The sequence below is a fragment of the Podarcis tiliguerta genome, assembly GCF_965153285.1.
Source record: "Podarcis tiliguerta genome assembly, chromosome: 2".
Classification (NCBI taxonomy): Eukaryota; Metazoa; Chordata; class Lepidosauria; order Squamata; family Lacertidae; genus Podarcis; species Podarcis tiliguerta.
The window spans coordinates 87,018,524-87,037,987 of record NC_139535.1 but is presented as its reverse complement, the minus strand read 5'-3'; the positions used below and the strand labels follow the sequence as shown (position 1 = coordinate 87,037,987).

General features: G+C 43.1%; 2 protein-coding genes across 3 annotated transcripts in view; both read right to left on the bottom strand.

Moving 5' to 3' along the window:
• Positions 1 to 1,523: 1,523 nt before the first annotated feature.
• LOC310672552 (uncharacterized protein) lies at positions 1,524 to 13,514 on the bottom strand. The gene is made up of 2 exons (XM_083429955.1): positions 10,944 to 13,514; positions 1,524 to 6,338 (listed from the first exon to the last, which is right to left on the bottom strand). The coding sequence occupies exons 1-2, from the start codon at positions 11,293 to 11,295 to the stop codon at positions 5,743 to 5,745; spliced, it is 948 nt and encodes a 315-aa protein (XP_083286081.1). The 5' UTR covers positions 11,296 to 13,514; the 3' UTR covers positions 1,524 to 5,742.
• A 71-nt stretch (positions 13,515 to 13,585) lies between these two features.
• JMJD6 (jumonji domain containing 6, arginine demethylase and lysine hydroxylase) overlaps positions 13,586 to 19,464 on the bottom strand; it is an 82,428-nt gene continuing 76,549 nt past the window's right edge. The window contains exon 10 of one of the 2 annotated variants that reach the window (XM_083429917.1): positions 13,586 to 14,395. In XM_083429917.1, coding sequence (XP_083286043.1) covers positions 14,281 to 14,395 — 115 coding nt within the window. In that variant the 3' untranslated portion in view covers positions 13,586 to 14,280. The remainder of the gene's footprint in view (positions 14,396 to 19,464) is intronic. The other variant, XR_014508643.1, reaches the window with a different exon arrangement.

Sequence of the window (19,464 nt, the reverse complement as noted above, 5' to 3'; positions counted from 1 at the left end):
ACCTTTAAAAATAGCTGGAGGGGAAGGTCAGCTGTGTGACAACCTATAAATTCAAAATAAACCTTTGTTTGGGAATCAAGACAGTACTAAGGGCACCAGGGAGATCCCAAAAGTTCGTAAAAATGAATGTTTGAGAACTTTGAGATTAACAAAATTTATAAAAGGTTCAGCTATGGAATCTATAAAGTGAGTTTCCAGATTCTGTTAAAGAATAATCCAATGTTACTTATTCTAATTCTGCTTTTTTTAAAAAAAAAAAAAATCCTCCATACTACTTATTCCTGACAAGTAGTCAATCTAGTACATCTAGTGATTTTACAGTGAGCTCTAAACTAGCAGCAGAACCAAGAACCAAGTGAAAAACAAGTACATCCAGATGTCTCAAAAAGGTGAGCTGTCACTACCATTTGCTAAATAGGAAAGACTGCCAAATACTATGTAGAACTCACATATGCAGTAACTGGGATATAGTGAAAATATTACTGAACTGCTTCATGGGAGTCCTACAAACTGGAACTTCTACATTATCAACAACTGGCAAAACAAGACAACCACAAACTTTAAAACGTTGGTTTAGTCATAGCACCATCTAGTGGAATAAAAGTTATCACTGGGAGTATCTCATAATATACTGTAATACTGTATAAAAACAATTCTGCTCTTACAGAAATGAAATTACCATAGTAATAAACCTAAAACCAGCATGTAAATAAGTTGCAGATAACATGAGTGATGCTCATGTTCTCCATGATTTAAATACTGGTTTTGAGTTAATTTTGTTTCTCAGATAGAGTTACAAGACAGCCTGACATGCATCTAAACAGAAATAAGTTCCATTGACTTCCATTGGGTTTACGCCCAGGTAAATGGGTATAGGATGTATAGAATGTAACCTATGTCTCATTTAACTGTATAAATGACTTATTTCCCCCCTTGCTTTCCCTCTCTCTCCAAGGTTTAACAACTGGAATATTTAACAAATTCAAAGTGTGAACTCCCTGTGCTGACTTAATAGGTAAAGGTACCCCTGACCATTAGGTCCAGTTGCAGACGACTCTGGGGTTGCACGCTCATCTCACTCTATAGGCCGAGGGAGCCAACGTTTGTCCGCAGACAGCTTCCGGGTCATGTGGCCAGCATGACTAAGCTGCTTCTAGCGAACCAGAGCAGCACACAGAAACGCCGTTTACCTTCCCGCCAGAGCGGTACCTATTTATCTACTTGCACTTTGACATGCTTTCGAACTGCTAGGTGGGCAGGAGCTGGGACTGAACAATGGGAGCTCACCCTGTCGCGAGGATTTGAACTGCCAACCTTCTGATCGGCAAGCTCTAGGCTCTGGGGTTTAGCCCACAGCACCACCCGCGTCCCTGACTTAATAAATCAAGTCAAAAATTGAAGTGCTGTAAGATGTGGCACTGAGTGACTCTTTCCTTAGTTTAACTCAAACCCTATGTACATGTTTGTGCTAAACATGACTAAGAAAAAGTATTATCTTTTATAAGCATCAACAGTGAAACACATTTTGGTTTTTCTAGGTGCAGTAAAGAAAGATGCTTTATTTCCAGGGGGGAAATGCATTTGTCAGATAACTGGCCAAAACATTATCTTCATAAATTAAAGACTCCTAACAGGTAAGAATTAATTTTAGACATGAATGCCTGTGTCCACAATGAAAGTAATGACTGAACCTGAAAATTAATTTCACATCTGTCTAAAGAATTCAGTCACTTTACTCTATTACACAAAGTTCCCTGTGTGTTATTCCAGGAATACTGATACCAACATCTTTGTCATGTCTATCAACATTGAGTAAGAATTCCACCCTGAAACACATTCAGGATATTACAATTGAAAGGGTATGCAAGATTCAGAATAGACAAGATGTGCCACTGTTCTCATTGTTACAGTCCCCCAAACTACTTGCTTTTTGTTCTGGTGCACATGGTATGCCTTTTGATGACATCAGTGGATTTCCTTTTGAGAATTCTTGCTCTAAAGACAACTGGGTATAGTTGCTGAAGGAAGTATATCTAACATTGGGGGCAGGACAGAAAGCACAGCCCTACTCCCCAATATTGCCCCATATGTGAGTAATACATGTATAGGGCCTCAAGGTTGACGACAGCATGTCCACAAAAAGATGATTTAGATCAGGTGTGGAGAACCTTTCGTCCTCCAGATGTTATTTATCTACAACTCCCATTACCCCTGTCCATTGGACATGCTTACTAGGGCTGAAGGGAGCTGTAGATCAGCAACCTCTTGCGGGGGGGCAAAGGTTCCCTGTTCATGATTTAGATAAAACCCTTCCTTCTAGAGAAGAATCCTCATAGTATAAAGTAATGTCATCATTGCCTGTTGATAAAGGAACTGTTTCCAAAATCAGTTTGCAGCTGCCCTTTAATGAAGAATTATTTATTTTGTTACAATTCCCAGAGGGACAGCTGTGTTAGGCTGGCGCACCAAAACCAATAAAGAGTCTTGTGGCAGCACAAGGACTAACAAATTCATTATAGGATCAGCTTTCATGGACCAGAATCCACTTAAGCAGATACATGAAGTGCAAGAGCGGGGAATCTGCTGCTGATCTGCAATTCCCATCTTGCCCAATCACAGGGCATGTTGGTTGGGGCTGATGGGAGTTGCAGCCCACTGGTTCCCCACCCCTGCTGAAGTGCAATCCCCAATTGGCGTGGATGTGTACATACATTTTGGGGGGGGGGGGGGTTTGACAAGAGTTAGTCCAAGAGAAATGCAAAAGGACAGTGGTAATAACGTAAAAGCAAAATAAGTATTGTAACAAGCATAAACACCCCATCCTTGGTAGGTGCCACCAGACTCTTTGTTATTTTCATTATCGTGCAATTTAAACACTGTGGTGATGTATGACAGAAACAGGCTGAGAATCTTAACAAGATTAAGCAACAGTGCTGTGGATAGCAACTCAATATAATGTACAAGAACAGATTTAGTTCCAAAGCAAGGCAACTGCTTTAACATAACATGAAGAAACACAAGAGTAGCAGGTCTACAGGACACAACCTTTGCCTGCATACGATTTTTTACATTCGTATGTTACAAAGTAACATACAGTCAAGACATGTTTGCATTTCCATCACAGTATAATTTTGATTCTTCAAATGTCTTCACAAGTTGCAATTCTCTCTAGACATCTTGGTTTAGAGATCCTTTTGCTTGCTCCTGTGGCCTTTGCTTCTGGCATATACTATCACATTTTGCGAAGATCCAATTTTGTAGATAGTTTAGGCAAAGCCTCATCCTACTCAAAGCAAAACAAAATACAGACTAAGTGTGTAACTCAAGTGTATATATAAAAAATTCACAAAAACAACAGTTCCTTGGTTTTGCAGGCGTCTCCATTTTTCTGTTTCTGCTCACCTTTTATTCACAGATGTCCATGTCCACTTAAGTTCCTGCAGTGATGCGGCTATCGAACAGCACGAGCCATAGGAAACATTTGCCTCCATCTTCATTCCAGATGGAGCAGTTTTTCTAGCAACTTACCTCTAACTCTGTTGCATCAGAGTAACTATTTTGTTGTACCAAAAGCACTGCAAGGCACTACTACACAAAGTCAAAGTTATGGTTCTATTGCAATATTTACACTGAGATTCATGTTGCAAAAATAGATAATAAAAATTCAGGTAGCCAAACATAAACCCATTTCTCCTTCTGTCTTGGATGATTCCATGACTGCCAAAGAATTATTTGGAAGAGTATTGGCCTCTGCTGCCAATTCCATTTGATTATTTGCACAATACGGTTTCTTAAGTTTTTATTAAAAACCACATATGGAACTTCTTACTTCTGCACCTATATCTGACCTGCATAGATAAGCTCATCCTCAAGCTTAGATGAAACCCCAACAAACTGATGAATACATTCTTTGGTCATAATACAGTTTACAACATTATCCTGACCTCCCTATACTAAATGATAGCTTGTGAATTCAATACAAAATAGTGAGGGGGCGGGGAGAGAACATAACTGCCGCCACCCTGGGCAAATCATTTATCATCATTCTGACAAAAAAAGCACAGAAAATTGTAATAGCAATTTCTATTAATTATGGAAACGGCAGCCACTTTACAATACTTAATTAGGAGTTTTAACTAGATGTCACAAAATAAGTGGCTAGTTTTTCAAATTTCACAATCCTCTTTGTCAGACAGGCTGTTAAACAAAACAAGGCGTCATGGAGAGAAGAGATCTGTTGCTGGTAGAGGGCATGGTAGAAGCCCTATCACCAGTAAAGGACAAGCCCCTTGCAGATTGATTAGGTTAGTTTATGCCAAGTACAGATGGTTCAGGTTGCACCAAAGAGCATTGGGACAAAGAATCAATGGCCATCCCCCCCTTTGAAAATACCTGAGTAGTGATTCAAAACCAAATCAGAGACAGGTTCAAGTGCTGGCTTTGCAAATTCCAAAGTAAGCGTGGTCACTGATTCTTTGTTCAAATCATTTGCACATGGCATAAACAGACCTAATCATTCGGCAAACGTTTTCCTGAATCACTGTGCTAAGGCAATCATATACGGCACATGCGACTTCCACTGCGCTCTTACTAGCAACACCTTTTCTTCTTCTCTCCCTGTCCTCTTCCTTTTTGCGTGTGCATTCCATATTCATCCCGATAAAGAGTGAAACAAGAAGGTTAGTTCACTACTCTGAGGTCCTACTAACAGTATTATGATGCTGGGGTTGTCTGGATTTTCTCTCATGGTCCAATAGGGTTGACTGTAATTATAATTAATTATGGATACTGAAGAGGTAATATGGAGTTTCCCTATACTTGTATTAAGCAAGTCTTTCCAGATGTAATTCCATGCCCTTAAGGTAGTCAAAGTGGGAAAACGTATATCAGAATTACAAATAGTAAGATTGGGGGGGGGGGGGAGAGAGATATAAATTGGCACAAATGGCAATAGACAATGAATACTTCCTAAGTGCCACCACACTAGGGAATGATGGTTGGGAATCACAGCCAATTATTGCTCCAAATGACCTCTTCTAGACAATGGAACTAGTCTGCGGCAGAAACTCAGCCCTCAAATGACTCACAACCCTCAAATGGCTTACTCTGGAATAGCACATACCATTCAATGACCAGCTGAAGTAAGCAATTTGTTGACTGCAAGAGAGAATCAATGCAAATGCAAATATCCAATGCTGAAAAACATGTATATGCATACTTTGTGTGGTCTCATTTCCCGTCTACCCAATACACTTGCACATACAATTTGTTAACATCTGAAAAACTGTTTCACTTGTTTTTGCTTGGGTTCCTTATAATGACTAGTTACATACATGTGCCTCTCTGAATAATGCCTTGAAGACAGAGCAGTAAGCAGATACCTGGTCCACAGCATTTTTCATTATACCATCTTACAAGTTTCCCTCAAAGAAATCAAAACGTACAGTTTCATTACCAATGAGTGTATACATTGAAAATCTTCATGACGTTAAAAGGGAACAGTTTCTTTCATCTGTTATTAGACAGTCCTATCGTTGCAGAGATTAGTCAGAGGAACATATCTATCAACCTGTGTCATCTATATATGTAAAATGAAGTTCAAAGCTACCTAGGAACAGGAAGCCCATATCCACTCGTATTCATCCAAGTGTACAATTTGTAAGACACTATATGATGGTCAAGCAGCAACAAACCCATTCTTTCTGACAAAACCAACACTGACAATTACTAGCATCTTCCCAACTATCCCAAAACCTGATAGAACCGCAGGACTTTCTTCAGGTCTGCCAAGAATAAATCAGCTCCTGCATCAGATAGATCATTGACATCAGGCAAGAACAGGTTCGCTTTATCAGATGTAATCAAGTTATGCGACAGAAAGTGTACACCAATTTCATTACAAAAGGCTACCATTTTCTTGTTAACATGCTTTTGAGCTTTTGCCATCTGTTCAGGATTTTGGTCCATCTTGCAAGCACGTCTTGGCAACAGTGAAGACCAAACTATAGTAGCATTTGGGAATGCTCTTTTAAGAATGCCCAAGTCATTTTTCATGGATATAATGAGAGACAAGTTATCATTGGGAAGTAGATCATCTTCTCCAATATGAATTATTATAAGGGATGGAGCAGAACGGAGATGATAAATTTCATGCAGAAGAGGCATGAGCTGTTCCCACTTCATTGCCTGTATCCCATGCCAATACACATATGCCCTTGAAACAGAGATGCCCAACTGCAATCCATGTGGTAGACTTTTAGCTCTCTTCTTTGATGCCAAGATCACAGAATTGCCACATATCCAGATTTCCTTTGGGGGAGGTTGCTGTCCTCCAGCACCTAAAAGTAAAATGCCACATTAGTTCAACTCCTTTAAATTGACCCCTGCACTAGCTTACTGTTCCTCCATCCTGAAAGTTCTAGTACTAAAAGGTTAAAGGCTGAAATTTAAAATCTATAAAAATGTTAATATGCTAGAAAATTTGATCAGCATTCTCTCAAGACCAAAATCAAGAGACCAAGCTAGCTGCACTTTTCAGAAGACAGAAGTCCACTAATATGCAGCAGAATTAAAACATTCGCAGAAACCTGTTAAGACAACTGACTGAGGAAAACCCACTAAGAGGATCAAGGATGGGGCAGGGTGAACAGTGCAGCTGAGCTCAGCACACGAGGAAACACACAAAAAAGGATATCCCCCTCCTTCAGCTGTAAGCACTGGTTTTCAGGAACAAGTGACAGGACTATCACTGCCACGGGTCATGAAAAGAGCTGGCTGCAGAACCAGTCTCAGCACCACTATTCCTTCCACTATGAGCAGCAGCCCAGATGATACGCAGGCAGGGAAGACAACAGGAGCTGAGTGATCCTGACATCTGCACTCACCCACTTATCAACCTGAGGCTATAGTGTACCTAGCTGTAGCAAATGTAGCTCAATTTGACCTGAATTGAAGAAGGTGCAATAAATTGTTTTTTCTCCAATTTCTCTCCTTTCCAAGAAAGGCCATTAAGCTGCTTTCACAGGAATAAGTATTCTGGGGCAATTTCCCCCATGAGGAAAGGCAACAGCAGAAACCAGCAAGTAGAGGCAATTTGGCATGCCTCATCTTCTTGCCACCCCAGAATTTTAGCATGGCCAAAACATGGTAATCTTATGCTGCAATTCTTAGCATACATGGTAAGGAGTAATGGCCACTGGGCATATGGAACTGACTTTGGAGTTAACATGCTTACTTTTGTGTTGTTAAACTACATTTTACATATATAAATGGCAGAGATAGGAGAAAGAGATAGTGCATCTGTACAGTATTCTGTTTGCCCAGTGAACTCTGTGAAGTTTTAACAGATCTTGCCACTGCTGTTTTCACAAACATATCTGTATGAACCAAAATTCAGGCAAACAGAAAAGATGCACCTCTCTCTTTATTTTTTTAAAGAGTCAAACCCTGCACTCAAACCTGCCTCTCCTCCATCAGCAAACAAATACTGCAGGTACTGACAACTGCAGGTGATCTACTGCATTTTTCCGTACGATTAATACAAAGAGTTTTATTAGGTAAGAGGGGAACCAGCAAGATTAGTCTACTTACCTCTGTGATGAGACTAGTGTCATTTAGAATGAAGGAGGAAGATATACGGTAATCAACCAGAGCAGTAAGAGTAGGAAGATAGCAAAATTCAGTGAGTGGTGAAAATAGTCAAGAGCATGGAGAAGGCCATTTGAATGGCAGGTGGTGCTAAGAACCTGGCTTGAGAGTTTTTTTAAAGTATCAAAACTGCAGTGACATAATGCAGTAGATTCTTTTTGGCTCCGTTAGCTTCAAAATCCGCACACAGAGAAAAATAAGGGGCACAAGTCGCAATCATTATGCTTTGACATCTGTGGAATGTGAATTATACCTACCACCTGTAACTCAGTTCCATAGATGTTTTGAACAAAAGCAGCAGAGAGGAAAAAGAACACTTCCAAAAAGAGCATCTGACTGTAATTAGCTGGTTTCTTTTTATTAGATGGATTAATACTTAAGATAAATATAAACAATATATGGCAACAAACAAGGTTTTAAAAACCCACAAAACAAAACTACATCTTAACAAAGTCACACATAACTTGAAAAACTAGGGTAGAAAAAATTATCTGAACCTTGTTTTGTGTCAAGAACACAGAATCATACCGCTGGAAGAGAAGATGAACAAGTATAATACTCTACTATGAAGCTGGTCACCCACCCCCCAGCTTCCCACAGATTATTAGCCCATGCAATCCAGAGCAGAGTGCCCTACCAGTAACTAAGTGGAACTCAGAAATGTGCATGACGTACAAATAGATCCAGGTGTTTAAGCAAAGGAGATGAGACATATGTTGGGCTTAAAAGTGGATTTGATAACTAAAAGTCACTGCTTCCAGTCTAATGTTGCCACAGTCACACCTTCACCAATTGTGGCATTAATAAGGGAGACCAAATCTAGCTCTCTGCTCCCAGTGCTATCATTGATTATTTGACCTGGGGTAGCTGAGGGAAGGAATTATGTGCATAGCACCTATGCATGCACACAGAACATTTCTGGAAACATATGTCTGCAGCAGGCTGTCTAGTTTTTTGCTGGATAAGCTATAGCAACACACATGAACCACATATGGAGATCCAAAATAAAAATATATACTTCAGAAATTTCTTGGAGCCAATGCGATTCTTTGGTGCCACAGAAATTCTGGGCACCAAATGCAGCATTCAAAATTTCTGTAGTTGAAAAACCTTTAATTTCCAGCTGAATTTATTAATGGCCAATTCGGAAAGGTGGCTGTCTTATGAGTGATGAGCCTCTCTTATGCTGGTCACAGTGACTGTTCCCATCTTTAAGGCATGCCCACAGTGTTATGAGCACTGCTCAGCAGTACAAAACTTTAGGCTGCCGTTTTTGCAAGACTTATCCAGCAAAATGGTGGGCATGTCTGCAGGGTGCTCCCTGTTCCTAGCAGAGCTGGTTTCAGGGTGAAAGGACTACTATCTTCTTGCTGTTGATATGCCCCCAGGCAGGTAGGCAATCTCCCCACTTTCTTTGGTCCAGCAACTTGATATCCAAGGGCACCTGCCTCTGCTACATGCTTACCCTCAGTCCTGGAGAAGTCTCTGGTGATGCATATCTGGATTTTGATGCCGTATGAATCCTGCTCCTGGTGCACTGTGCGACCTTGAGAGCATACTGTCCCAGTTGTTCCCAGGCAATATTTTATGTGAGCTACAATGTATTTTTCACTTGATAGTATTTGGACCACTACCCCTGGAAACATGTATACATTCACTCATCAAGTATTTCCACAAGTGTACTTGATCAAGGAATAATGGCTGGTATGGATTTGAGTCTGTGGTATGGATGGGTGGCGCTGTGGGTTAAGGCCTCAGCGCCTAGGGCTTGCCGATCGAAAGGTCGGCGGTTCGCATCCCCGCGGCGGGGTGCGCTCCCGCTGCTCGGTCCCAGCGCCTGCCAACCTAGCAGTTCGAAAGCACTCTTGGGTGCAAGTAGATAAATAGGGACCGCTTACTAGCAGGAAGGTAAACGGTGTTTCCGTGTGCGGCTCTGGCTCGCCAGAGCAGCGATGTCACGCTGGCCACGTGACCCGGAAGTGTCTTCGGACAGCACTGGCCCTCGGCCTCTTTGAGTGAGATGGGCGCACAACCCTAGAGTCTGTCAAGACTGGCCCGTACGGGCAGGGTTACCTTTACCTTATGGATTTGAGTCAGCAACCTCCTGAGTTTGTTCACGCTTGCTTGGAGACATCACTATTGCATTCTCTTGTTTGTTGCTACCACTTGATTCTATGCTTTTCTTCCATTGGGGTTTGCTAGAGGGGTAAAATGTTTTGCCTTCGAGCCAGTAATCACCTAAGTATGTTTGCTACCACTTTAGCAGACAGCACCAGAAGGGCCCCTTGAATGTGACTGCTGCCCAGTTGTCTGCACTTCGTACATGTTAGGGGCACAATGGCATGGCCAAAATGCCCCCAGCGTGGCTTACTGGCTCCCTTCATGTCTGCATTATACGCAGCATGTTCAGCATAGCACCAGATTGATGGACAGTGGCACTGTTTCCCTTTTTGTGTATTTTCCAAGTAGTGTGTTTCCCCACTCTCAGTCTGAGTATGCACTGGATATGACAGCCTTTTTTCTGGCAAAGCAGCAACATATTGTTGGTCTCAGTGTAAGGCAAACATATGATTGCTTTGTTCATACAGTATCTTTGGATCAGCTATAGGCAGAACCAAATGCTAGACAAAGAGAGGCCATAAGCACAAGACAATAAAGATCGTCTTCTTCTACAGTACTTACATCTATTGTTCGGAAGTATAAGGACCTTCTGATCATGCATTGTCTGACTTGCTGTATGACACAATAACGTATTTTATATACCATTGCATTTGTGCCCATATTCTTTTTCAACTCTTTATTTACTACTTTCTGGTTTCATAATGGGTATTCCATTGCCTTACATTGTTCCACTTGCCCACTTTAACGCAGTCACTAAAAATCTGCATTATTAATTCAGAAGTTTATGGTGTGGGGTGCACAATCAATTTATACCACAACATGTGTTTTCTGCATTTTCTAATATTCCACAATTAATTCTATCCTTTCTGGCCTTGTCAAAGGCCATGGGACACAGAGACAAAACTTTCTGTTTCCTGCTAAATAAAGAAAAATCTACCCTTGCTCTCAGTAAGTTGCAGCTATATATATAGTTGGCACAATTACCATAGTCATGCCACACTAGGCAGCTGTGGTTTGGAAGCTTTTCCATCCTCACTCACTTGCTGCCATTTTTTCCAAACAGGTGTGGGACAAGATACAGTGGCATGGAAATGGCAATCCCTGCAGGTTTGTTTCGGAGCATCTCGCTTGGAGTTGTGGCCCTACTATATTGGAGGGCGCCTTGTTTGACTTACCATTCACCTGTTGCACGGCAGTTATCACAGACGTGCGCATCTCATTGATAGCCTTCTTCTTCTTCCCCCCTCCTGCCAAGCGGGGAATAGGATTCAGGCCTCCCGGAGGGTCTACTGCCGGAGGAGCCACTCCGTCGCTGCCTCCCGGATTCAATTCCGGGGTGCCTCCCGCTGCCGCCATGGCTTCTGGTCCAAGCAAGCCACGCCGGCCAGCAATTAAAACCGCCTCCAAGGCTTTCATGAGGGACGGGTTCGGGGGACTGTCCTTAGGGTTGGGTCCCTTGGGAAGCTTGTTTTCTGGCGTCCCGGGGACGACGAGGCTGTCGTCACTGGACCTTTTGACTGGCTCCATGGCAGAAACAACGGGGAGATGGCAGGGAAGCTATGGGGTGCTCCAAAGGATCAAAATTTTATTGCAGGTATAAGGGAAACCCCAGGCCCTGGGGAAACCTATAAATATAGGGCGCTGCCTGTCTCTTGGGGCAGGTGCTTTGCAGGCTCAGCACTGAGGTGCTTCAGGTCCAGCACTGAGGTGGCGGCAGCGGCGGGAGCCGCACCTAGCAGCACAAGTGAGCGACCTTTTAGGGCGGGAGGCGAAATGTAGGGCCCTTCGAGGTGGAAGGCAGAGGCGGCGGTTACTCTGCAGCCGGAAGAAGCGCGAGAGCGGAGGGGTCCAGCCCAGGCGCCCTTCTCTACCCCCCTCGCCACCCTCCACGGGTCTCAGCTCCCGAGAGAGGGGCGGGGGTTTCTGAGGCGCCCCCCTCCCGCGAACTCCGCTAGGCCCCGGGCGCTTCCTCGCCGGAGAGAAGCGAAAACGGACCGTTGCCCTGGAAACGCTGCCCCCCCCCCGTCTCTCCCTCTCTCCGTCACCGCGCGAGCGCCGGACAAACGACGACAGCGGCGTGTGACCGCGAGCAGGGAACAGCCTGCCGTTTAACATCGAGCGGGAAAAGGACCCACGCAGCCGCCGTAGCCAATGACCCTTCTTCCGGACCGAGGAGGGAAGTGCGCGTGCGCACCTGGCGCGGCGCGGCTCGCTACTGTATCCTAGACTCGCAATGCGTAGAGAGTCGCCAGGAGGCCTCAGTTCGTGGTTCAGTTTAGCCCTCGCTCCCCTCTCCGTCTGGCGGAGGTGAGAGCTGTGCAGGACAGCAGATCACGCATGCGCAGTGTGGAGGGAGGAACGAAGATGGCCAAGCTATACCTAAAATCTGCATGTGTTTTTATATGCAACGAATGTGCCTGGGCTGATTTATATGTGTAGGTGCACATTTAAAAATAGTTACTGCGCTATAAACACAGTGGGCTGCCCATGTGTGCTTAACCCTAACCCTACTTCCCTGAATTCAATAGAACTTACATCTGAGTACAGTAGTAGACATGGTTAGGATTGTGCTGCTTAGCAGCATGAAAAGATTTACATAATTGCAAACATGACAAAAGTGGTCATCAGCGATAAATAAAACTCATCAGAAAGTGCCCAATCAAATGGAACGATTTCCACATAAATTATAATGGGATCTAAAAAATACAAGATACAAAAAGTTAATAGCTGTGACAGTTATTAAACAAGACCCTGGGGCCAAGAGTCTGTTCAGCAGCCGCAGCTTTTGTGGCTGGAGTGCAATCTAGTTACCGTAATTCATGGACGCTGCAATTGTAGCACCTTCTTGGCTTGTCTTAAATGTTCAAGTTGACTTGAGGCTGGCAAATTATAAGCAAAAGTTGTTTTGTGGGGAATGGGGACAATGCTACCTAACGGTGCAAGTAGCCACCACTGAAACACTTGTCTTCGAAAGGATTTCTTTTCTATTGATGAAAGTGAGTTGGAACGAAATGGCATAGAATACTGAGGAAAAAACATTTTGCCTATGCTCTTCATCAAACTACAGGTGGCAATCTTATGCTCACTTGCTTAGGAGGAAGTCTTATGAAATCAATGAAGCTCTCAGTGAGCAGCTCTCAGTAAGACCCCACTGTTATAATACATGAATTGGCTATTATTTAATGAAGATATCCCAGCATGTGTTCTTATACCCACAAAGTCCCTTTGGACAAGATGCATTTCTCTCCCACTGCTTAACAAGCTATGGATTCATTTCCACGTTCATGTAAATGTTATGTGTTAATTTTATCTCTGCCTTAAATTCTAAGCAGGTATTATTACTCATTTTATGATCCAGGGGCTCAGATTTTTTTTTTTTGGATTTTATTACCGGTAATTTGTTGATAGCTTGTGATGCTGCTCCTTCTGAACAGCCATACTGGACTGGAGGGCGGAGAATTGCAATGTGGACATTTAACATAAATAAAAGTCTCCATCTTACTGGAGAATACAGGGTCAATACATAACTATATTCTGAGAGTTCTTATATGTGTTGTGGAGTATTTAGTTCAAAGGCTGTATGGCTTATTCCTACCAGGGGAAAGCGTGTGAAATTTGAATTGAAAACTGGAATAAAGTGTTATTTTAATCCTAGCCTGAGATCTTGGGGCAATCTCCCCCGCCCCACTTCCTTTCTGCTGGCCTTATATTGAATAGCAGAAGAACAAATGCAAAGCCCAGATGGTCCTTCTAACCAACAGCACATGCACACTCAGTGTCGTCCCCCCCCCCCCTTTGTATGTTAAACAAGAATGCATTTATTTAAGATATCAAGAATACATTTATTTAAGAAAACATAACATGAAAACAAACTTCATAAAATTTTCCAATGTGCTTTTAGCAGTAAGGTAAAAGGTAAAGGTAAAGGCATTAATCCCATATTAAACATGAATGAGCAGAGATCTTTATTTGTGAAAGTTTTAAGTTAATGTTTATCATCAGTTGTTTTTTTTTAAAAAAAATAGGGTTTTAGCCTTCCACAGCATCCATGAGAAAGTTTTGTCAACAAGTGTGTGAAATCTGGTAAATGCAATGCCAATTAAGAAATCGATTTATTTGGAAATAAATGGGAGATAATATGTTGAGAAAGTAGCTGACATTATTTACTTTGCTGCCAGCAACAATATGTTTCTAACAACCATTTATTACTCTACCTAATTGGTTACATTATCTCAAAACAGATCATTTCAAACAATTATCTTGTTTCAGCTGGGTTCGGAAACATTGAATCTTCATGCAGCACTAAGGTTATCTTCCCTCAATGCGAGTGTAACATTAATGTATGGTGCGTTGATTGGGATAGCAGTTGGTATATTCAAACAAAAAACCAGAGGACATTTTTCTTCTAGGAAAAATCAGTTCCTAAAATCAGAATAAAAGCTAGTACTAAATATTTTAAATAGGCCAAAATGCAAACATTATCTTGTTCTAAGTTGAAAGTTCTGCAGCAGTCTACATGTCATAAAGCTTAAGCTGTTCTTTGATGTCAGTTTCAGACATCTCCCCAAATGTTTCTGTTTTTTCCTTTAAGAGGGTGAAGATGGCAGTCAGTTGTTCTCTTTGGACCCTGCCAAGAAGAGAAGAACAATAACAGAAAGAGAAAATAGAAAAACCATTGCTTCATAAACTTATAATGCCTCTGAGCAGGATTAATGGAGGCTGTCACAAGTCTTCTGCAGTGTCTCTGCAGTGTCTCTGCGGTATGAGTACGATAGCCCTGGGATATTCCCCATCCAGAATTAAAAGCAGGAATGGAGAACCTGTGGCCCTCCAGGTGTTGGACTCATCAGCCCTAGCCCGCTAACAACATCTGGATGGTACCATATTTCCCATCCCAGACCTAAAGTCTGCTTTATGGTAGGACATTTGAATGAAACCCTTCCCTAACATTCAGAATGGAAAATAGCATGCACCTCTGGTTGTGGGGGACCTTGGTTTCTAAACCCCACTTTGAGTGTGTTCGTTTATTAAAAGGAAATTGTCTTTTCAGATACAAGAGCCTATTTCCCTGAATCCCACCAGTTCCAAAAACATGTTTATCTTTTAGTCTCAGAAATCATGGAAGCTAAGACCAGTAAGGTGCTATGTTACGTATGAAGGTGTTTACGTAAATAGATAGCTTCTTCAAGCAGGCACAACAGAGCAGTTGCTTACAGCAGGATTTCAGTTTAATGTAATTTAGAGGGAAGTGATGGGATGTCTAAAAGCATCTGTAAAGGTAAAGGACCCCTGACCATTAGGTCCAGTCGTGACCGACTTTGGGGTTGCGGCACTCATCTCGCTTTATTGGCCGAGGGAGCTGGCATACAGCTTCTGGGTCATGTGGCCAGCATGACTAAGCCACTTCTGGCGAACCAGAGCAGCGCACGGAAACGCCGTTTACCTTTTCGCTGGAGCGGTATCTATTTATCTACTTGCACTTTGACGTGCTTTCGAACTGCTAGGTTGGCAGGAGCAGGGACCGAGCAACGGGAGCTCACCCTGTCGCGGGGTTTCGAACCGCCAACCTTCTGATTGGCAAGTCCTAGGCTCTGTGGTTTAACCCACAGCGCCACCCGCGTCCCATCTGTCCCAAAAACATCTGTAACTTCAGGTTATTTCTCCCATCCCTTAGATGATGGACACGCTCTGTGACTTGTGACATTTTTATATGTTCAACTTGAACTTTACTTTGTAGAAACAAGCATCTCTGAAGTGTGTCACCCTTAAAAATAACTATGGTTCCAAAACATACTTTTCTGATGATCTCCATCACCTTGATGAATGGATCTAGCAATTAGGGACGACAGGGAATTAATCATTTGCTATTCAGGAGTCAGTGAGCTTGCCATGAGGAGTTGAGCAGGGGTCCCAAAGGGATATGTGTGGTACAGAAGCAAGTTCAGTTTAAATGAACCTTCAGGGGTAAGAGGACATCATGTCTGCACAAACTAATGCTTAAGCACTGATTGCATATTTTATTTCAGAAAATCATAGATGTCTAGCAGCAGGGGTGAGGTTTTTAATTTGGAACTCTCATTCTAAACATATTTTAGCAAAGGGGAGGGAATACTAACAATAAGTCGTGCCCATTTGAAATCCCAGTTCAGTCATCTTTCCCACCCTCCCATATAAAGAGAGAAACTAGTTCTGTCCCCCCTCCCCCCCATTATGGAACAAGTCAATCTTAAGGCACATCTGAATGGATAAAGCTACAGACTTCTTTGGAATGTTTCAAAGTCCATTGTGATATGAACTTCTATGGGCAAGAACCTTAAAAAATTCATGGGTTACACATGGCAACTGTACTGGTGTAAGAACATGCACATTCTTGAATCTGCAGTTCAGTTGAATGTCGGTTTCTTGATGTGGCAAAAGAAGAAATATTGGTAAATGCAGAAAGACTGGATTTGGAACTAAGAGGAACTTCTACAATTAATAGCAATGAATTAGATTATTATTTTTTAAAAGACCTCTGGCTTAAAAATGGATTTTCCATGGTTATGTTTCAAAAGAAATGTAATTTTTCTTGTTATTTTTCTTCTTCACCAAAAAGAGGAGGTAGAACAGGACTGTATGTGTTGTATCCAATGCTGCGAGTGCAGAGTTATACCCGTGCAATGGGACTTACGCTTCCTCTCCTTGCACGCCTTCAAAATTTATTATGAGGTATTCTGCAATCCTCTGGAGCAAATTTTCCAGCTGTACGGGGGGGGGGGGGGGGCTTGAGGAAAGGAAGTATTGATTTGGAGGTCGAAGTATTCTGTGCTAGTGGAAGAGCAGCCTAGGCTTCAAGCAGAAGCCTGTGGACCAGCCTATACAAAATCCTCAGCCATGTGGTTTTTCCCTTGACATTTTCTTCTACAGAATGAGCGGCAGAAATTGCAAAAGCAGAGAAAAAGATGTGTGCAGGTGGATTGCAGTGTGCCATGAGACAAAAGTAGCTTGGGGAGGAAGGGGTTTTAGTGTGGGAAAACAGAAACACATATCTCCTGTCATGCTCAACTTCAACATATTGGGGGGGGGGGTTTAAAAAAATCACATGAAAACATAATGTGACTGAGCATCACATAGCTTGGCCCATAGCCATTACTGTCTGAGAGAAATGGTTATCATTTTTTAAATCAGTTTAGTAACTGTCCCTGCTGAGGAGAATACACGGTGGTGGAACACTCTGTTCACAGCAACCCATTGCAGAGATTTCATTATACTTGTGACTTGGGTTTAAAAGTTCATTGCCCTGATCATTCAGAAGACTTCTCTCTTATAACCAAGGCTCCAGTACTGATTCATGGTGACAGACACTATTATACATTCCTGATTAACTACCATGGGTGTAGTCAGGACTTTTGTTTGGGGAGGGGCAGCAAAAGTTGTTGGGCTTTTTTTTTTTTTTAGGAAATAAAAATTGTTGAACTTTTATTGGGAAATCACAGGTAAAAATACCCTGTACTGTAAATAGGACATTGCGGGGGGCAGGCTTTTGCTGGGAGGGCAGAACCTCAGGTAACTGAGCACTTTCAATGCTTTACAATAATATTTGTGTACGCCCATGGGTACAGGAGATGGAGAGGAAAGGGGGAGGAAATGAAGCGACAGGCAGCCTTTCATGTGAACAACTCCAAATCCTTACCTACTTTGGAGTGAGGCATCACTTCTTTCCAATTTTGGACTGCTCTTTTGTGCAAGCATGGTAGATCACAAAAGGTGTATGTGCACATATAAACAAATATCCATGGATCTCAGGTTTCCTGGCTTGGAGCAACACACACACACACAAACACACACACACACACACACACACACACACACACACGGCTGCTGTTTTGTGAAAATCTGGTAGACTGAGGAAAAATAATAAGAAAGCTGTGTGCTTACAGGTAAACAAATACCAGTGTGCATGCCCACAGGGACCTCAGGGAAGACCAGCCGACCCATGAAGTGGCGTGAAGTAGCTGCCTCAGGCAGCAGAAGCCCCCGAGGCAGCTGCCTCATGGACGCCTCCTGCCCCTCCCCCACCTCTGCCAGAGGAGCGGTGCCAGTATAGCTGCTGATCTCCTGTTGGTTTCCTGCAAGATCTTGTGAGATCTCATCAAAGTCTTGCAAGATGTCAAGGAGAGCAAAAGTTCTCATGAGGTCTGGGTGAGATCTTGCAAGTTCTTTCAGGGAATTGGCACCATTGCCAGCACTGCTTCTCCACAAGAGGCGGAGGTGACACAGCTGGTGGTGCAGCTGCAGTGCCACCAGTAGGTGGCACAGCGGTGGTGAACATCCCACTGGTGGTGGTGTGGTAGAGCAGGGTGGCACTTCCTGTTTTGCCTCAAGTGGAAAAATGGGACGTACCACCCCTGACCACAGGATTCCAGAACTTACAGCTGTCAGTTTTGAGGGAAGGCAGGCAAGAACCCACAGTCCAGGTGGGGCTCACTAGCTCGGGGAGGAGGTGTGTGATTCCTCAGCTAGAGTAGGCTAAGGACAGCTGAGGGTCACATGCATCATCAAGCCCAGAAGGTATAAAAGGAAAGCAGTCCTGTCCTGGCCAGGCCGGCGTCCTTGCTGGGAATAGCTCTCCTGACAGATGATTTGGACTCAGGTAATTGAATGCTACTAACAGTGGAAGACAGGAGTGCCTTGTGTGCTCTGGTCCATGGGATCACGAAGAGTCAGACACGACTAAACAACAATTGAATACTTTCAATGCTTTTCAATAATATTTGTGGATCTGGGGGGGGGGGCAGTTGCTGCCTCCTGGTAATGCCCTTGTTGGCTACTGTCATTAGAAAGAATAAGACAGGAACAATCTACATCTCTTGTATTGCAGCCTCAGGATCTGGTCTTCATATTTTGTGTGCTACTCAATGCTACTTACAATCAGAGAAGATCTATTGAAATCTGTTTGTTATGGTTTATTTAGATGCTGCTTTTTGGCCCAAAAGCTTAAGTCTATGGATTTCAGTGGGTTTGCTCTGAGGAGGACTTAACTGAATAGCATCCTTTGTGTGCTGATTCAGCATTTTTACACCCGGATGCAGAAGATTTAGCATCTACCAGCCACTGCTGCTCCACTAGAATGCCAGCTTGGTGTCCAGATTTTTGGAATACAAATAACATTCTATAACTAAGTGATCCTTCCTCCTTTCCTCAGCCCCAAATAATTTTTATTGGGACCTTGGAGTGGAGGAAAAGGACTTACACTCTCTCTGCCTCTTGCTGCACTCCCAGTCATGATTGCCCCCACCCTTGCTGCAGCTGTGTGTGGTGGTGGTGGGAGAAAAGAAGCAGATAAAAAGGTAGTACTCTTTGGAAAGAGAAGGGTTAAAATGGTAGTCTTGAGTAGGAATAAGGAAGCTGCCTTATAGGAAGTGAAGCCATTGGTCTATCCAGTAGCTGATGCCATCAGGTGGGTCCCTGCAGCTTACCCAGAAGAAGAGGCAATGGGGAGGTCAGCACTGTGCAAACACACTGACGTGAGCACTGTATTGACTCACTGGTGCATTTGTGCAGAATCAACCTCCCTCCAGCCTTGCCTTGCCCTTCCTTCTCTCTCTTGGTAAGCAGCAGCAACAACTCACCTGCACAGAGATCAGGTAAGGACTTCTGCCTACCACTAAAGCCATCTAACTCAATATTGTCCACCCTGACTAGCAGCTCTTTCCA